The sequence below is a fragment of the Styela clava genome, chromosome 15 (genome assembly GCF_964204865.1).
Source record: "Styela clava chromosome 15, kaStyClav1.hap1.2, whole genome shotgun sequence".
Taxonomy (NCBI): domain Eukaryota; kingdom Metazoa; phylum Chordata; class Ascidiacea; order Stolidobranchia; family Styelidae; genus Styela; species Styela clava.
In genome coordinates this window covers 12520008-12537506 of record NC_135264.1, presented here as the reverse complement: position 1 = coordinate 12537506, position 17499 = coordinate 12520008, and the positions used below count along the sequence as shown (strand labels likewise).

Here is a 17499-nt window from a genome sequence, read left to right as displayed (position 1 = left end):
AAGCCTATGAGCAGAAGGTCACGTGGCTAACACAGACAGTCCCTGAACTCTTAGAACTAATATAAGAAAATCGGAATAAAATTATGGCTCAACCCTAATCTGGTACACATACTACACGGAAGTACCGAATTTTTTACCCAGTTTCCTATTCAATTATGTATTCACGTATTGAAGCCTCCGTTATGTATTTTCAACTTTATAAATATAAGTATACAAAACATATTTAATAAAATTGTAAAGTAATCGGTAATTAGATTGCTAGAAAAATACATTGATGCCGAATCACATGCTCTTATCATGAAATTTGTACTTTGTTCGTTGTCAACCAAAGCACAAATAAAAAAAAATTATCCAGACTATAGAAAAAGAATTCTGCTCAGAACAATGTTAATCCTACAAAAAACACAACAACGAGTGACGCGAGCAATGAGGTGTTAGCAGTTGTACGAGATACTGTACTGGTGAGTCGGAAATACCGCGCGCATCGACAATGCAACACAAGAGGTGAAATTATTAATTTTAGCGAAAATGAATCCAAGTCCAAATGAAGTTTTTTTGTTTTGTTTTTCAAAATAGTCAAACAAATTCCACCTCAACTCTTATTGAGCGCCCATTGCTACAACAGGTTCGATACCATGTGTTTTAGGGCCATTCCAAGCAAAAGTTGAATTCCATCAATTTTTTTAAAAGTTTGGTGAAAGTAATTTTTTTGTATTTTTTATATCAAAAGACATTGGAATTTTATCGGACTGCATTCATTTCACCTAAAAAGGTAAAATTTCACCCAGGTTTTTGATGGTTTATAAAAAATGGCTTGAAATTTTGGTGCAATTGACATATTTTGTGATGATTCGTGACACAAAGTGTTTGATTGTGTGATACAGTTATTTCAGATGAAATAGACGCACTGGATTTAAGTTAATAACGATTACATGTTGGCAGTGCTGTAGGACATTTCTTCACCCATTTAACGATTTATTACCATAATTTTAAGGGATGATAGAGGCCGCTGTTCCGAAGGGGGAAAATGTCCTGTAGTGGCACATACAATATGCACATTATTGGCATGGATTTACAGTGCAACATTAAGTAACTTAAGCAACACATCGAGGGGTCCTTCAGCTACTGCATCAGAAAGTATTGTGGGCTCCTGCTGGAACATCGCAAAAATTTACAGCACAACACATTGTAACGTTAATCCATGGTGGATTTCCCGTCCTGTAGTGTCACGATATATTTTACTATGTTTTTATATACACTAAGTAAGTCTTGTGTGTAACTTTCGTACATTTTTTTCCATATTCAATAAAGCAACTGATTGGACAATGAAACAAAACATGTAGCTGAAAATGTGAAAATATATTGCATCAAACAACATGCAAAATTTCTGGAATTGTCCTGGAGTGTCGCTTGGAATAGCCCTTTAGCGTTTTGATTATGACGCCACAGACTCGAGAGATTTGACCTGGGTCCTTGGTCTATTACTCGAATTGTTTGATTTGACCAACACCTGAGTTGTCAGATTTCCGATAAGAATAAAATTAAAAAAATTAAAAATTGTGTCGTCCTTTTTTTCTCCAATTAGAAACATGTATTCTTTCCAAATTTTAGCGGACATAAAACAATAGTGGGGTAGTAATGAAGAGTTCTGAATACTTGTCTATATTTTAATTCTGAAATCTTAGTTTTGGGGGTAATATTGATGCTTTTTGAGTATTTTTTGCTCTGTAATAAAACCACAAAAGTCAGTATCATATTGTCCCACTCAAACTAGCCTTACTATCGTTATTAACTAATCAAACAATGTTGTCCGGAATACAATTTATTTTATTGTCAGAATATTCAAAATTAGTCTATAGCAGTTTATTTTTTATAATTCAGAAATACAATGCATTTCATTATTTTTAAACAAACGATAAGAAAAAGCCAAAAAACACAAATTATAAGCACCAATGTTTCAATTCACAATTAAATGTTCCCATTTTGGCCAACAATTGAGAGAAAAGCTGATTTATGTAATAACTTTATTCACTGCACACATGCATCCATCTGAGATCTGAAAAATAAAAAATTCAAGAATGGAATTATAAATTGTTGTTAATCAAAACTTTACCTTTGTCGAGAACTAGGAACTATTTCAAAAGTTTGAAAAGTTATATTCTTATAATTTAGTAATTAATAATTCTATCAATATTCTATTTTCATGTTTTTGATCTTGTTTGCAATATCTTATAAATATTGTACGAACTCATATTTCACAGCAAAAAAAATCAGAAAAATACAGATATATATTAATAAAGTGCTTCAAATAACATAAACTATAACTCTGAAAATGCACAACACTTGTACTAAAATGTATTAGTAATTTAATCGGGTCAAAGTTTAAAATATTTCAAGGATGTAAATATATTTCGAAATCTATTATTTATGTACTTTCACCACACAATGCACATTGAAAGACATTTTGTGACATCAGAGGTCAGATGACGTCATAGATAGTTTAACATATATCATCTCAATCTCTTTTATTGTCTTCATAAAATTGTGAATATATGAAACAAAATACCGTGAATTTGATCCAGCGTTCGGTTAATTTCACTTTCCCACCGATCTCCACATAAACACGAGCCTTTTCCCATAATGTTTTCCCTTTCAGGCGACATTTGCATGGATTAATATCCTTGCTACATCTCATTCCAAGTACTTTGTTCCTAAAATTAAGGCCATATTATTAAAGATAATATTAAAAAAGATAAATTACGATATTTAGGCGGCAAGGTCGACGGTCGACTTCAATTGTGAAGTGCCCAATTCCGAATTAAAAAATGATAATTCTAAATTGTTTCAATAAAATTTCAGTTAGATTGAAATACCTTGTATACTTTCCTCCCAAAAATTATTGTTTTATGTAAGTAAATACAGATTTGTACAAGTAAAATTTAGTATAGGCATACTTGCATTCCATCCCTTCTTTTATCAATGGCCGTCTCAATTTAACTGTTTTCCCAGTGTTCAATTTACCCTCTCTAACAAGAAAATTGCATTTTTTTTCTGAACATCTGGACACTGGCGTCGTTTTGCATTGGACGGGATTCTTCGATCTGTGGTATCCAAGAAAAAAAGCAATAATATAATCACAAATAAACTCCTAAGAACTGCGACGTATATAAGAGGGAATTCATTGCAATATATGCTATACTTACGGCGGGTTAAAGACGCAAAATGGCGTCGATCGACGTCTTCTCTCATTTTCCGACTCCGCTGAGCACAGAAAAGTTCCTGCACAAAGCAATATAGCAATGCAGAGTTTCATTTTGGTAGAAGGATACCAGATATTGCTAGCTTTTTTATATTGCATATCATTTTATAGAGTTTCTAGACATTGTAGGATAATCCAACCACAAAAGCTTTTTACCCGCTCTAGAGCTTCCATCAATATAAGTTATTAATTACAACCATTTTATTTGAAAGTTTTTCGGTGGTAAGATGAATGCACACAATGGTGCTTTCCAATGTTTACGCACGCTTTCTCCAAGCTAAAGCTCGATTCCATCAGCTATGAAATAGTTCAAAATGGCGGTTTATCAGTATTCTCGGTTTTGCAATGTATTAAAATTACTCCGTTATTTTTATATTTGGTTCAATACCTTTGGACAACGTAATCTTGATATGGTAGTATACAAGTAAGACCTTTTTTTTTTAAAATGGTATTCCACAGTTCGCTGTTGTCAAGGCACATATTTTTTTGCTCCAGATTTTAAGACCTATATTTCAAGTTAAGGACTACTTCTTAAACAAAACGAGGATATTGATTAAAATATCAAAACCAATCATCACAAACTAATTTCAAATTGGCCTTGGATGACAACCACCGCTAGTTGACAATGGCTGGAAAGTATCAATCGATCGCTCAAAATTGAAATGTCAAATATTATTTTCAATTTACAGTATGTCAACTGTAACAATAGAAATGAATAAACTCGTCGCAATTTTTTAATTTTTCAATTATTGCCTCTGTTTTTAAAAACAATGACAATTGATAGGGAGCAATGATGGGATTCGATTTTATCCATGATTATGCTTTCTTTTGAAGGACAAATTTGAAGAATCTTAGACTGGATTACTACTGACAAAATTTCTCCAGTGAAGATACAACTGTCAAGAGATTTTTTTTTTGAAAAATAGTTATTCAAATTCGATGCAATGTGACATTCGGCCATCGACGCTGTTAAATATAACAATAAATACTTAACTTTTCATTCTTATTTTTATACTATTTTCCTCAAAAAAAGAAACATGAGAAACCTGAATTAAAAAAAAAAAACAGGCAACCCTAGCAAGCAAACAGTTAGGTCGAAGCTTTCCTTACGTAATATTTTCCTGCTATTCCGTATGTAAGTAGACAAAGTGGAGGCGATATTTTTACTGCAAGACCGAATTGCGCTGTTGTTATAATTGCAAGAATTTATTTTCGTAACGAAATACTTTCAGATCTATATCGAGTTAGCGAAGAAGCAAATAAGATAAGTAATAACTCAAATTTCATTTTTTTTAATAAAAAATCGGAACGGGAGAATTCCTAAAATAGATTTATTTATGCACGATATAGTGCTTTTCATTGTTTTTAGTTTTTCTTTGAGGTAGCTTTTCGTGGTACCACAGTATTTTGAAATAAATATGTGTTTATGAAACTTTTGAAGCTCGTTTTATCAAGCTAAGTATATCACGGTATGAGCGGTATTTTTTATTAAAATAACACTGGCATGTGGTAAGCGTGCTTGATAAACTACGTTTTACTGCAAACGCATGTCATGAAGAAAAGTTGTTTTTGCGATAATCCGGGATTTTGCGGGATCCGGGAAGGGAATGCCGAAACTTCGTTATGCTGGGTAATTTGATGCTCTTTTATGTATTCATTTTCAAGGAGAGTAGAAAACTCCCGAAATTCAATTCGAGTAGATGTATAAACTGAACATGAATGGCTACTTCGGACTTCAATACTTTTCAACCAATGAATGTTGCGGTTGACACATCATTCGTTTCCTTATATGGTTTACGAAAATAAGCTTTTTGTGCAAGCATTCTATGCTTTGCCAGAAAAAATGTCACGAAATATTTCAATGAGTACGTCATTAGTACATGGGATTAGAGCACGTGGAGTAAGAGTTACCACTTCAAATACTCTTACTACATGACGAAGCGCCTACAGTCTGTATTGTTATTAGGCTTCCCGCTGCTTGTCAGCAGGGAACCTATTGTATTCCTGTGATTTATTATTATTATTATTTATTTATTATTATAATTATTATTTATTTATTATTTATTTTTATTATTTTTTTTTCAAATTGGTCCTACAAACTTGAAGTTCACCTCAAATGTGCAGAAGTTCTCAGCTAGCAATAAAATGCAAATTTTATGCATGACTGACCACGCTTTCACGCTCCAGTGAGCAAAACGCGTTTTCAGTTTTTTTGCGATTTCTCAAAATTGATACATGTTATTGGGTTGCGATTCATAACAATGATTAATGGACATGTTCCGGATACGACATATCAAGGATACGCATGAGTGACCTCGGCGATACGCTCCAGTGAGCAATATAGGATTTTACATTTTCATCTTCTTCTCGAGAACGACACTACTTAGAGACTTGAAATTTACATCACATGCAGATAATAAGTCCCCCATCATAAATTGCAAATTTTATGCATGACTGACCACGTTTTCACGCTCCAGTGAACAAAACGCGTTTTCAGTTTTATTTGCGATTTCTCAAAATTGATACATGCTATTGGGTTGAAATTCATAACAATGATTAATGGACATGTTCCGGATACGACATATCAAGGATACGCATGAGTGACCTCGGCGATACGCTCCAGTGAGCAATATAGGATTTTACATTTTCATCTTCTTCTCGAGAACGACACTACTTAGAGACTTGAAATTTACATCACATGCAGATAATAAGTCCCCCATCATAATTTGCAAATTTTATGCATGACTGACCACGCTTTCACGCTCCAGTGAGCATAACGCGTCTTCAGTTTTTTTTTACGCGGGAAGCCTGTTAAAGCTGCACGCAGCTCTAGTTATTTTTAAACTTGCAAACTAATTTGAAGTTTTCGAATTGAAAAGCGTTTTATAGATTTATTTCTGGGAACTATAAGCTCTTTCAACTTCGAAAATTATTATGAACTCCACAGTTTCCGCCGGAAGTAAATATTAATTGCAATTGTTTTCGTAACAGACGTAAAGAATTTTTCGGTGGTAAAATGATTGCACGATATGGTGCTTTCCATTGTTTATTCTTGTGGAATACTTCCGTGCTATTAGATCTTAGCTTTCTCAGCCTGTGGTAGTTTAAATAAAATATCACGAGCCTGTGGTAACTTGTTTGCAGCTTGATAAGCTGTAGTTCACGACAAACGTGCAGAATACTCAGTATTGCGGCATACGATTACTCACAACTTCCATGTTGATGTTTTTATTTTAGAATAAGATTTTGTTACAAAAAGTGATGACTTTATGCAAATACCTATTTTGGCTCACTAGTACACTTGCTGACTATGATATATACTCGGTTTGCATTCGAGCTGAAATGTGGAGAATCCCAACTCTTTCTTGGCACTGCACACATGAAAACATAAAACTTCGTAACGAACTTGCAGTTCTTACATCCCCATACCGGGATTAGCAGCCATACTATATTTACAATCCATCCCAATGATAACTCATTCGACGTATTGCTGACGTATGTGATAAATCTATGACAATATTTTGCTTCATTTTAAATTCAGCAATGCGTCAAATGTTGTAAATGAATTTGTTTAACTAGTTGTCGAGACTTTTAAAAAATTTTCTACAAAGTGAGCTGGGCAGTGATCGTTTAGACCTTTAGACTCTAATGTTGCAGGGTCGACCAACCTTTTTCGCCGAAGGGCCACATGTGGTTCACTAATAATTGCGCGGGCAACTTGACATGATAGTTATGAACTAGTTTTGCTACACTGACGACAGGTTAATGAAAAAACAAACAAAACCTTAACATCAAACTTTCACAATATTTAGAACAATAAAACTGTTGTTTTCCATCCATTGATGGGACGCCATCGGGCGTTATTCCCGAAAGTTTCACCAAAGACAAGCCAAGACGCTGATCATTTTTATCACAGCTCTTAACAAACCAATGTCTTTAGTGCTATTCGTACCCTCAACAGGGACAATTTTTGCGAGCTCCACGGTTATTACATGTCATCAAACTCACCCCAAAAATCGCAAGTCGCCAACGGAGCCGTAAACTTGATGTAAGTGCTTTCGTCAAGGGCCAAGGAATACAATGAAAATTTTCCCGCTTTTGCAATTAGAATATTTTAAAAGACCAGTACAGACAGGCTATTTTTGCAAACGCCTCTTTCATTTCCGGACGTAAACATTGGCAATCCGATTAATAAATACATGATATACATACATTCCTTGACAAAATCTCTATCTGAAAATGGCCAAGTGTGTAAGCGACTATGGCACCTTTATGTATCGATATCTCCTCCCAGTTGGTTTTGATTCAAAATGTCACCCATGGCTCGTTTGGAAGGGCTGACAGAGCGCACTTCAGGGAAATAAACAAATCGTTTGTATCACATTTTTGTATAGACCTACTACATCACTCGAAATAGCTTTACTCAATTTTTTTTATTCAATACTGAAAAAAAGCGCGGGCCACTCGAAATGCTTCCGCGGGCCACGGGTTGGACAACCCTGTGCTAGCCTGTCAAAACATTATCACTCTAAACGAAAGCAGAGTTTTCAAACGGTGGGGCGCCCTACAAGTGGGGCCCAGACAATTTTTTCAGGGGGCTCGAGGCTAAATAGAAATATTTGTTAGATTTGATCTTGCCTCCCTCATTTTGGATGTTTATATTTTTTTATTGTTCAGAGATTGTTATTTTATCAACGTATTTTCAACGTGTTTTTCGAATAAAACATACTTTCGCCTTACTATTTGTTTTTGCAGCTTGTTGTTTTAACTAGTTGTTTTTGATGTGGGCGCGAAACTCGACGAATTTTAAAAAGTGGGCGGTTTGAGAACCACTGCTCTACTAAAGTTTTTATTTGTATAATATACCCTGGTTTTGTATTTAATATCATCATCGGGCATCGTTCTTCTGATATTTCCGTGGCTATACAAAATAGGCACCAACAATCTAAGCAAGTCTGAACGATTTCTCGCGTTCTGATCCTGAAGGTGATTATAGTTTGTATCGCGTTTCCGTTTTTGCCTCAATTCTATTAATGTAGAATTATGTTCACCCAATACCCCATACAAAATCATAGTTCAATTAAACACATTTTTATTGACCGGTATACGCACAAGTAAACAGCACTTTTTGAATTACAAACTCCTTGTTAGGATGTTCTGCTCAGCGCACATGCATCCAGCTGGAATCTGGGAAAGAAATTTATATTTAGATAAGTTTTATTGAATAACCACACCAATCGCGGATTGATTCAGTATATTACGTTACTTGGTCTATTCCAAATTGTCGCGGATCGTAAGCTTAAAGTATGAATCATATAGTATTACTTTTTGAGTCGATCGTGTTAGTTTTCAAAAGTAGATCTAACATGAGCGGCAAATAAACCTAAGAATAAATTATTTAAAACCAATTGAATATTTTATTAAAAGTAAATTAATTCAAACAATAACTTTTGTTTGTGCTCAAAAATATTGTTTTCTCCTTTCTCATATTTTAAGAGTCAGTAACTTTCCAAACAAAATTAAATCACAAATGTAAATGTTAGTACACCTAAACGAGAAAAATATAGAATTTGTACAATACGGTTATTTCAAAAAGCATAGACTTGCGATATACTCACATGTATTTCAACCGATTTTTGAACAGACATCCACTTTCCACTAATCCAGGCTGTTACGACTGTCTTAATACCCCAGTTTCGACATCTGCATGGAAATATTCCACCGCTACATCGCTTTATTTGACCTTTCCAGTGTTTTTTACTTTAAATAAAAATTCAGTACTTTAGGATTTGTTCACGAATTGTATTTAGGCTTTTCCGTATTTGAAGCCATTTGAGAACCCATTTTTCTTTAAAATTCAATGATTTTACACACAAACACACGCACATAACATATTATTATATTCTTACTCGCATTCTTTTCCATTTACTTTTATTGGTTTCACAATAGCAACTACTTTTGATTTTCCATTCTCAGTGAGTATCCCTTTTTCAATAGAGAGAGAGCATTCTTTCTCTTCACATTTCGACCATTTGTTCTTTTGGCATGATCTTGGTCTTTTCGATCTAAAATATTGTAAAGCAATTTTTGGATTTTTTTCATGAACTAGAAAAAAATCTGTTTTGAAAGCTGGAAAACGTAGCATGCCAATCATTTGTTATTTATAAGTTGCCATCAAAAAAATTGAAAAAAAAGGCTTGACGTTTTATTATACTCAATATACCTTATACTTACGGCAAATTTTGCACAGAACATTGAGGCTCCCGAGACGATCCCGAAACGCAAACTGCCGCACACGCAACAATACACAGCAGCAGATATATTCTCATTTTGCCACGAGGAATAGATCATATGAATACTTTACTTTATTCGATTACTTTTATAGACTTGAATCAACAAAAAAGGCAAAATACGGTGAGTTATATTCTCAACTATAACTCTTTTTATATATATATATATTTTTTTTGATACATGAGAGATACGAGAGAATGTATTTTTTTGTATATAAAACGCTCCGAAAAAAAGCGAAAATAATAGTTCAAGGCTAATAAACAATTCGTGTGCTAAAAGCTTCCTTCCATTTTTTTATTTTATTATTATTATTTGTTTTTACATTTAGCTAATACTTAATTTTTTTCTATTCATTTATGCAGACTACTTACGATTTTGGTAAAAACAATTCATATTGTTTTGTCGTTTCAATTAGGTTTCATTTTTTCATTCTATTTAATAATAATATTCCATTCTTATGATGAGTTTTCCGCAAAGTGTTCAATCATTTTACCACTTATGTGTTAGGAGCTAATAATATGTTGGCGAGTATGTCAAAATAAAAATTTATTAGTTATATCTTACCCAGCTTAAATCAAAAGTGTTGTTATATATGTATGGTTCAAACATGATATTCAACTCGAGACTCCGACGTAGGTTAGGTTTGATGAAATCTGATCATATTTAAAAGTGTGCTATTCAAAATATTTCTTATTTTATATGGATGAACTTGTGATTTATTCAACACAGACGCGCATTTTTATATTTAAAACTATTTCTTATGGAAACTTAATTGAACTCAATTGAATTAGGCAATAAATAAAACAGTATTAATTGTAATTGAACTACATATATATAAATTATGGAATATTGAAATACGTGAGCATTATGAGATTTTTTATGTATTCATTACTAAACCGTTATTGCAACATTGTATAGATAACAATACAGGTACATATTTTAGTCCGTGTTCATTTTGGATTAGACTTAAAAACTTTAAGTAACGTTATAGACAACTCAATTATTTATCGCTGAAAAATATTATAAATCTGATATAATATCTTGTCCAATGTTGATTTTCTCTCGTATGCCATGTTTCTCCCGATTTGTTTTTTTACGCCAATGGTTGTTCTGCCTTATTCAATATGCTGTCTATTTCTAGTACTTGTAATTAACTTCTAAAAATTACTCTCGCACACTGTTTTCATCACAATGCAAACTCGAAGTGTATAGTTCCATTGTATTCAATACTTATATGCGATTTTTTTAGGATCTATGTTTTTAAATAAAAGATGATAATTTTGGCTCAATTTCATACAAAAACTCACTCAATCAGCAATCTAAATTTATAATGGGAGGATGTTAACTAATTAATATCTTGATTGCATTTCATAAATATTAAATCATTTTTACCACCTTTTACGCCATGATTTGTGATCTCTATCCATACATTTTCAAGGATAACATTCATTTCATAAGATCTCCCCTATTTGTTATTTTTTGAACAGCCAGACTATAATAGACCTATAATCGACTTATAATTGGTTTCCCGTTTGACATTGGCAACAATGTCGATGATATTGAAAGAGGAGATTATTTGACTGATTTCTTAGTAATATGGAATTTCTAAAATCTATACTATGAAATAAATGGAAGTTTAAATCAGTCGAGCGACGAATCATACGTCACACTGGTCAAATGTTTGTTTCTACGGTATGCCGTGATAGATAGGATTCGCATATTTATCTCGGGGAACAGGACAGCCGACGCGACGGCTTCATCATATGGCGAACTACGACCGATCGACCGGTTAGTAACCGGTTTCAGTCAATGTCGAATATGAGATTAGTTAGCCAGTTATTTGTTTCCAGATGCGTGGTGGAGGAAGCCGTAACCACTGCACCCTACGGAGACGAGGACTCCAGCAATCCTCTCGCCCAAAATTAACCCCGCATGGCAGAAATTTATGATATCATTTGGCAAGAAATTCGATGCAACAACTGAATCTAATTTTGGTATATCATGGAATATTTATCGTGCTAAATTTCTATACTCTGATCGTGATTTTGTGAAAAAAATATTGCTGATGTTGTCGCAGTCTTGAATCTCAACAACACGAAGCGAGTATTAGCCCAAACGCCGGTTTCGCGTCGCACTACACAACAGCGCATCTCCCAAATTAGGACCAATGTACCAGTTACAATAGAAAATGATTCAATGAACTTCAATATTAATAATTTGAAAAATTATGCGGTTCTTCCATATTTCTGAATTGCTGCATGCGGCTCTTATACTAAAAAAAATTCAACCCCTGCACTATAAGATGTATATATATTGTCAAAATATAAACAGAAAATCCTGATTGTTGATGAAGGATTTTATAGAAATGCTTCAATATGAAAATAAAACGCAACTTTGAAATGCACACATTTGCTTGTATTTGTTTATATTGCTCCAGTATTGATGGCGCTCAAAATAGAATTAATTTAATTACGAATAAAAATTTCAATTTTCTTTATTTCAACTTCTTCATCTGCCATCGATTCTAGTCATCAGGTTCAGTGCACGTGCAACCCCCTGGCACCTATAAAAATGCAATAGTAGTATTTTTAGTTACTATTGGTGCTAATCTATCAAAACACAACTTATTCCATAATTTCTTTTTTCATTTCTATTCTACATCACCTTTTTAATTGCTTAAGGCCTACATTACTTTGCTTTTATAGATTTAAAATACACGTGTAGTCTACACAAATACATCTAGAAAGCCTAATGGCAATATTAGATAATTACCCTGAGTTTGACTGCTTTCGGCACAGATACCCAGTTTCCATTAATTTTCACTGTTACCATACCGACTTCCCAGATCCATTTTCCCTTATTGTAGCACCTACATGGGCAACGATACCCAGAGCATTTCTGACCCGGTTTTCTGTTATGTGGGAACATAGAAAAATGTTTTTTATTATTCTGAAATAGTCAGTAGTTGATTACAATGTTAGTTACTTCGCCATGGCCGACTCATTAAACTTTTTTAAATGATAATATTATTATTCTTCAAAAATAAAATAAGAAATTCGTTCTGGACTAATTTGGCAATATATAAATTTAAAAAAAATTTAAACAATTTTGGTTCAGAAACAAAAATAATAAAACGTGATACTATTTTTCTTGGTATACACCTTAAAAAATCAAACTATACTTACTTGCATTCATCGACTGTTACTCTGATTTTTTTCGCTAATTTTACACTCTTTAATTTTTGGTTTATTAATGTCAATCCTTCTATTGCCGTAAAAGTACATGGTCTAACAAGGCAAAACAGCGACTGTGGGACATGTGTGCATTTCATGGGGTTCTCTGATCTGAAATATTACGCAATAATTTATTTTATAACTACTATGCAATTATTTCCATATAAAATAATCAAACACAAAGTGCGCAAAAGCATAACGCAAGGAAAGATAGTAAGTTACACAATTGTTTAGTTTCCAATCAAACACAAATTATTTAAAACTTGCATAATTTTAAAATTTTTCTAATTTAATTTTTAGTAAAAAATTTGGGGTTTGAAATGATAAATTTAATATTATTTTGTGAATATGCATATCAACACTTTGATCAGCTATCCGTAAACAACATTTTCTTCTCGTGAAAAAATTGAAAAATTTGTAATAATAACAAATAAAATAATTACGCAACTTTCGAAACAATTGGACATGTTAGTCTTTGATACTCACGGTGGTTTTTTCGTCATGCATGGTGGAGGAAGCGCCGAACCCAGCACAACACATGTGGCGAAAATGACCAGCGTAAACAGTCTCATTGTGAAGCAACAATAAGAGCATATGAAAACTTGTCTTAGCAGATTGGCGTTAAATAGATAGACTGAAATGAAAAAAAATGCATTATTGTTAAAACGAAAATTGTTTTGAATCTTCAATTTTGATATTTGAGAGAAATGGAAGGGAAAAAATGTTTATGACGTATAAGCGACTGTATTTATTTGAACAAAAATTAATTTTATTATTTACAGGTAATTCCTTGTGGCAGAAAACTTGTGGCATCGTTTCGATTTTAAAAACTTCTTTGTCCTATTGATTACAACCTGCGATAAACAATGTACAGCTTTACGTCGGATTATTTTCACGCGGGTGGTCTGATTCAAATTGTATTTAATAAAATCTATATAATCAACTGCTAACTGTCAAAAAGTTATTTGAACTAATTATACCACTAGGAATTAGAAAGCCGAATATTAAAATAATCAAACACTCAATGAATTTTATCGTATTTTTTAAAATAACAATTTTTTTACTTGAAATATTGAACCTTTAATATGTTGAAATAATAAGGTAGCAAGATTTTTTGCATATTGCATATTCTATTTTAAGACTAAACGATGAAAAACCATATTTTTCATTATAAAAAATAGAGGTTTTTAAATCTGAAATTTCCATCTAATCCATCTCAACCATACTTCCAAATGGTTATAGTTTAATCCGTTCGGAGCTTTTCGTGATGCCGTGGTTTATTAAAAAACAAATTCTTGCCATTCAAAATGAACAAAATGAATTTTTGTTTTTAAAATGCCATGGAGCGGTAAATTCATTTTTTATTTTTAAAATCAGAATAGCTATGGATTCAGACCAAGAGTTGAATCCGCACTTAAAGTCGATATAAATTTGATATTACATATAGGATTTCTGGCGCTCCAGAAGTGTGTACCAATATGGAGGTAACTAATTTTTTTCACCTACTTCACATCAAGTTGTGTAAAGGGACGAAAGCCTATGAGCAGAAGGTCACGTGGCTAACACAGACAGTCCCTGAACTCTTAGAACTAATATAAGAAAATCGGAATAAAATTATGGCTCAACCCTAATCTGGTACCTATACTATACGAAAGTACCGAATTTTTTACCCAGTTTCCTATTCAATTATGTATTCACGTATTGAAGCCTCCGTTATGTATTCTCAACTTTATAAATATAAGTATACAAAACATATTATTAAAATTGTAATGTAATCGGTCATTAGACCGCTAGAAAAATACATTGATGCCGAACCACATGCTCTTATCATGAAAATTGTACTTTGTTCGTTGTTGACCAAAGCAGAGATAAAAAAAACTCTCCAGACTATAGGCAAAGATTTCTGCTCACAACAATGTTATTCATACAAAATAAAAACACACAACAACGAGTGACTTTGGGATTTTTACATGATCAATGAGTTGTTAGCAGATGTACGAGGTTGTACTGGTGAGTCGGAAATACTGCTTACATCGACAATGCAACACAAAAAGGGGGAAAGGCTGAGCGCGCATAGCTACAACAGGTTCGAATCATGTGTTTTAGCGTTTTCAGTATGACGTCACAGACTCGAAGGTAAACAAAGCAAATTGTGTCGTACTTTTCTTTCTTCAATTAGAAACATGTTTTTATTACTAATTTTAGCGGACATAAGACAATAGTGGATTATTGATGAAGAGTTCCAAATCCTTGTCTATATTTTAATTCGAAAACCTTATTTTGGGGGGTTAATATTGATGCTTTTCCACCAATTTACATTTGTTCATCAACTCACAAGTTACTGTTTTTTGAATATTTTTCGCTCCGATATAAAACCACAAAAGCCAGTATCATATTGTTCTACTCAAAATAGCCTTACTATCGTTATAAACTCATCAAACAATGTTGTCCGGAATACAATTTATTTTATTATCATAATATTCAAAATTAGTCTCTAGCAGTTTAATTTTTATAGTTTAGAATAACAATGCATTACATTATTTTTGAACAAACGATAAGAGAAAGCCAAAAAAAAACATTATAAGCACCAATGTGTCAAATCATAATTAAATGTTCTCATTTTTGCCAGCAATTGAAAGGAAAGCTGATTTATCTGTGAGGGACATTAACCACTGCACACATGCATCCATCTGGGATCTGAAAAAAAGTCAAGAATAATATTATAAATTGTTGTTAATCAAAACTCAAGCTTTGTCGAAAATTAGTAACTTTTCCAAAGGTTTGAAATGTTAAATTCTTATAGTTTAGTAATTATTAATTCTATCAATATTCTAGATTTAAATGTTTTTGATCTTGTTTACAATAGATATAAATTTTGTACGAACGCATATATCACAGCAAAAAAACATAAAAATACAGATATATATTAATAAAGTGCTTCAAATAACATAGCTTGTACATAAAACTTTAACTCTGAAAATGCACAACACTTGTACTAAAACTTATTAGTAATTTAATCGGGTCAAAGTTTCAAATATTTTATTGATGTTAATATATTTCGAAACCTATTAGTTATTTAAGTTCACCACACAATGCACATTGAAAGACATTTTGTGACATCATAGGTCAGATGACGTCATAGATAGTTTAACATACTTTTCCTTGTCTATCACCTCTAACTCTTTTCATTGTCTTTATAAAATTGTAAATATATAAAATGAAATACCGTGAATCTGATCCAGCGATTTTGTACTTCCAATTTCCCAGCGATCTTTACCCAAACATAAGCCTTTTCCCATAATGTTTTGCCTTTGTGGCGACATTTGCACGGAAGATTAGCGTTGCTACATTTCATTCCAGATACCCTGTTCCTAAAACAAGTGCCGGAAAGATAATATTAAAAAGATAAATTACAATATTCAGACGGCAAGGTCGACTCGAGTTGTCAAATTCTAAATGAAAGAATGATAATCTAAATTGTTTCATTAAAATATCAGGTCAAAAAAAAATTACTCTATGATGTGATTGTATATATATTTGTAGTAGTAAAACTTAGTGTAGACATACTTGCATTCTTCCACGTGTTTGTCCAATTCCCATATCAATTCAACTGTTTCCCAAGTGTTCAATTTACCCTCTCTAACACGAAAAATGCAATCTCTTTGTGGACATCTGGACACTGGCTTCGTTTCGCATTGGTTGGGATTCTTCGATCTGTGGTATTAAAAAAAAAAATAATATTATAATCACGAATAAACTTCTAAGAACGGCGACATATAAGAGGGCTACTCATTGCTATATCTGCTATACTTACGGCGGGTTTTTAACGGCGCAAAATGGCGTCGATCGACGTATTCTCTCATTTTTCGACTCCGCTGAGCACAGAAAAGTTCCTGCACAAAGCAATATAGCAATGAAGAGTTTCATTTTGGTAGAAGGATACCAGATATTGCTAGCTTTTTCATATTGCATGCCATTTTATAGAGTTTCTAGACATTGTAGGATAATCCAACCACAAAAGCTTTTTACCCGCTCTAGAGCTTCCACCAATATAAATTATTATAAACACTGATTTTTTTTGCTTCAATGAAACATTTTTAGACCCATATTTTAAGTTAAAGGAAGAGTACTTCTTTAACAAAACGGAGAGATTAATGAAAATATAAGAGACAATTATCAAAAACTTCTAAAATCTAATTTCTAATTGGCCTTGAATGACAACCACCGCTAGTTGACAATAGCCGAAAAGTTTCGATCGCTCAAAATTGAAATGTCAAATATTATTTTCAATTTACAGTATGTCAACTGTAACAATAAAAATGAATAAACTCGTCGCGATTTTTCAGTTTTACAAATATTTGTTTAAAAACAATGACAATTGACAAAGAACAATGCTGGGATTCGAATGTTTCCATGATTATGCTTTCTTTTGAAGGACAAATTTGAAGAATCCTAGACTGGAATACTATTGACAAAATTTCTCCAATGAAGATACATTGTCAAGAAATGTTTTTTAAAAAAGTTATTTAAATTCGATGCAATGTGACATTCGGCCATCGACGCTGTTAAATATAACAAAAACTACTTAATTTTTTATTCGTATTTTAAGACAATTTTCCTCAGAAAAAGAAGCCTAAGAAACCTAAATTAATAGAAAAAAAATAGGCAACCATAGCAAGCAAACAGTTGGATCGAAGCTTTCTTTACGCAATATTT

General features: G+C 32.7%; 3 protein-coding genes across 4 annotated transcripts; all 3 read right to left on the bottom strand.

The window, feature by feature from the left end:
- Positions 1–8334: 8334 nt before the first annotated feature.
- On the bottom strand, positions 8335–9631 carry LOC144432388 (uncharacterized). The gene is made up of 4 exons (XM_078120418.1): positions 9494–9631; positions 9169–9324; positions 8878–9019; positions 8335–8446 (listed from the first exon to the last, which is right to left on the bottom strand). Exons 1-4 carry the CDS (start codon positions 9586–9588, stop codon positions 8393–8395), a joined length of 447 nt encoding a protein of 148 aa, XP_077976544.1. The 5' UTR covers positions 9589–9631; the 3' UTR covers positions 8335–8392.
- A 2234-nt stretch (positions 9632–11865) lies between these two features.
- Positions 11866–13398, bottom strand: LOC144432360 (uncharacterized). Its single transcript, XM_078120369.1, has 4 exons — positions 13270–13398; positions 12736–12894; positions 12323–12461; positions 11866–12113 (listed from the first exon to the last, which is right to left on the bottom strand). Exons 1-4 carry the CDS (start codon positions 13353–13355, stop codon positions 12075–12077), a joined length of 423 nt encoding a protein of 140 aa, XP_077976495.1. The 5' UTR covers positions 13356–13398; the 3' UTR covers positions 11866–12074.
- A 1825-nt stretch (positions 13399–15223) lies between these two features.
- On the bottom strand, positions 15224–16731 carry LOC120333609 (uncharacterized). 2 transcript variants are annotated; one of them, XM_078120353.1, is made up of 4 exons: positions 16598–16731; positions 16351–16497; positions 16010–16154; positions 15224–15480 (listed from the first exon to the last, which is right to left on the bottom strand). In XM_078120353.1, exons 1-4 carry the CDS (start codon positions 16708–16710, stop codon positions 15433–15435), a joined length of 453 nt encoding a protein of 150 aa, XP_077976479.1. In that variant the 5' UTR covers positions 16711–16731; the 3' UTR covers positions 15224–15432. The 2 variants fall into 2 exon arrangements, with proteins under 2 accessions (XP_077976479.1, XP_077976480.1); XM_078120354.1 differs by having other exon boundaries at positions 16010–16148.
- Positions 16732–17499: the final 768 nt, after the last annotated feature.

Bases quoted from the DNA above. Each gene is read 5' to 3' on its own strand.
- LOC120333609 (XM_078120353.1), bottom strand. From the start codon at position 16,710: ATGAAACTCTTCATTGCTATATTGCTTTGTGCAGGAACTTTTCTGTGC. The intron at 16,155-16,350 runs GTATGTCTACAC...CACTTGTTTTAG, and splicing joins AAACACGTGGAAGAATGCAA to GAACAGGGTATCTGGAATGA. The intron at 15,481-16,009 runs GTATTTCATTTT...ACTTTTTTTCAG, and splicing joins ATCGCTGGATCAGATTCACG to ATCCCAGATGGATGCATGTG.
- LOC144432388 (XM_078120418.1), bottom strand. From the start codon at position 9,588: ATGAGAATATATCTGCTGCTGTGTATTGTTGCGTGTGCGGCAGTTTGC. The intron at 9,325-9,493 runs GTAAGTATAAGG...ACAATATTTTAG, and splicing joins TGTTCTGTGCAAAATTTGCC to ATCGAAAAGACCAAGATCAT. The intron at 9,020-9,168 runs GTAAGAATATAA...TTTTATTTAAAG, and splicing joins GTAAATGGAAAAGAATGCGA to TAAAAAACACTGGAAAGGTC.
- LOC144432360 (XM_078120369.1), bottom strand. From the start codon at position 13,355: ATGAGACTGTTTACGCTGGTCATTTTCGCCACATGTGTTGTGCTGGGT. The intron at 12,462-12,735 runs GTAAGTATAGTT...CCCACATAACAG, and splicing joins GTAACAGTCGATGAATGCAA to AAAACCGGGTCAGAAATGCT. The intron at 12,114-12,322 runs GTAATTATCTAA...GCATTTTTATAG, and splicing joins CGAAAGCAGTCAAACTCAGG to GTGCCAGGGGGTTGCACGTG.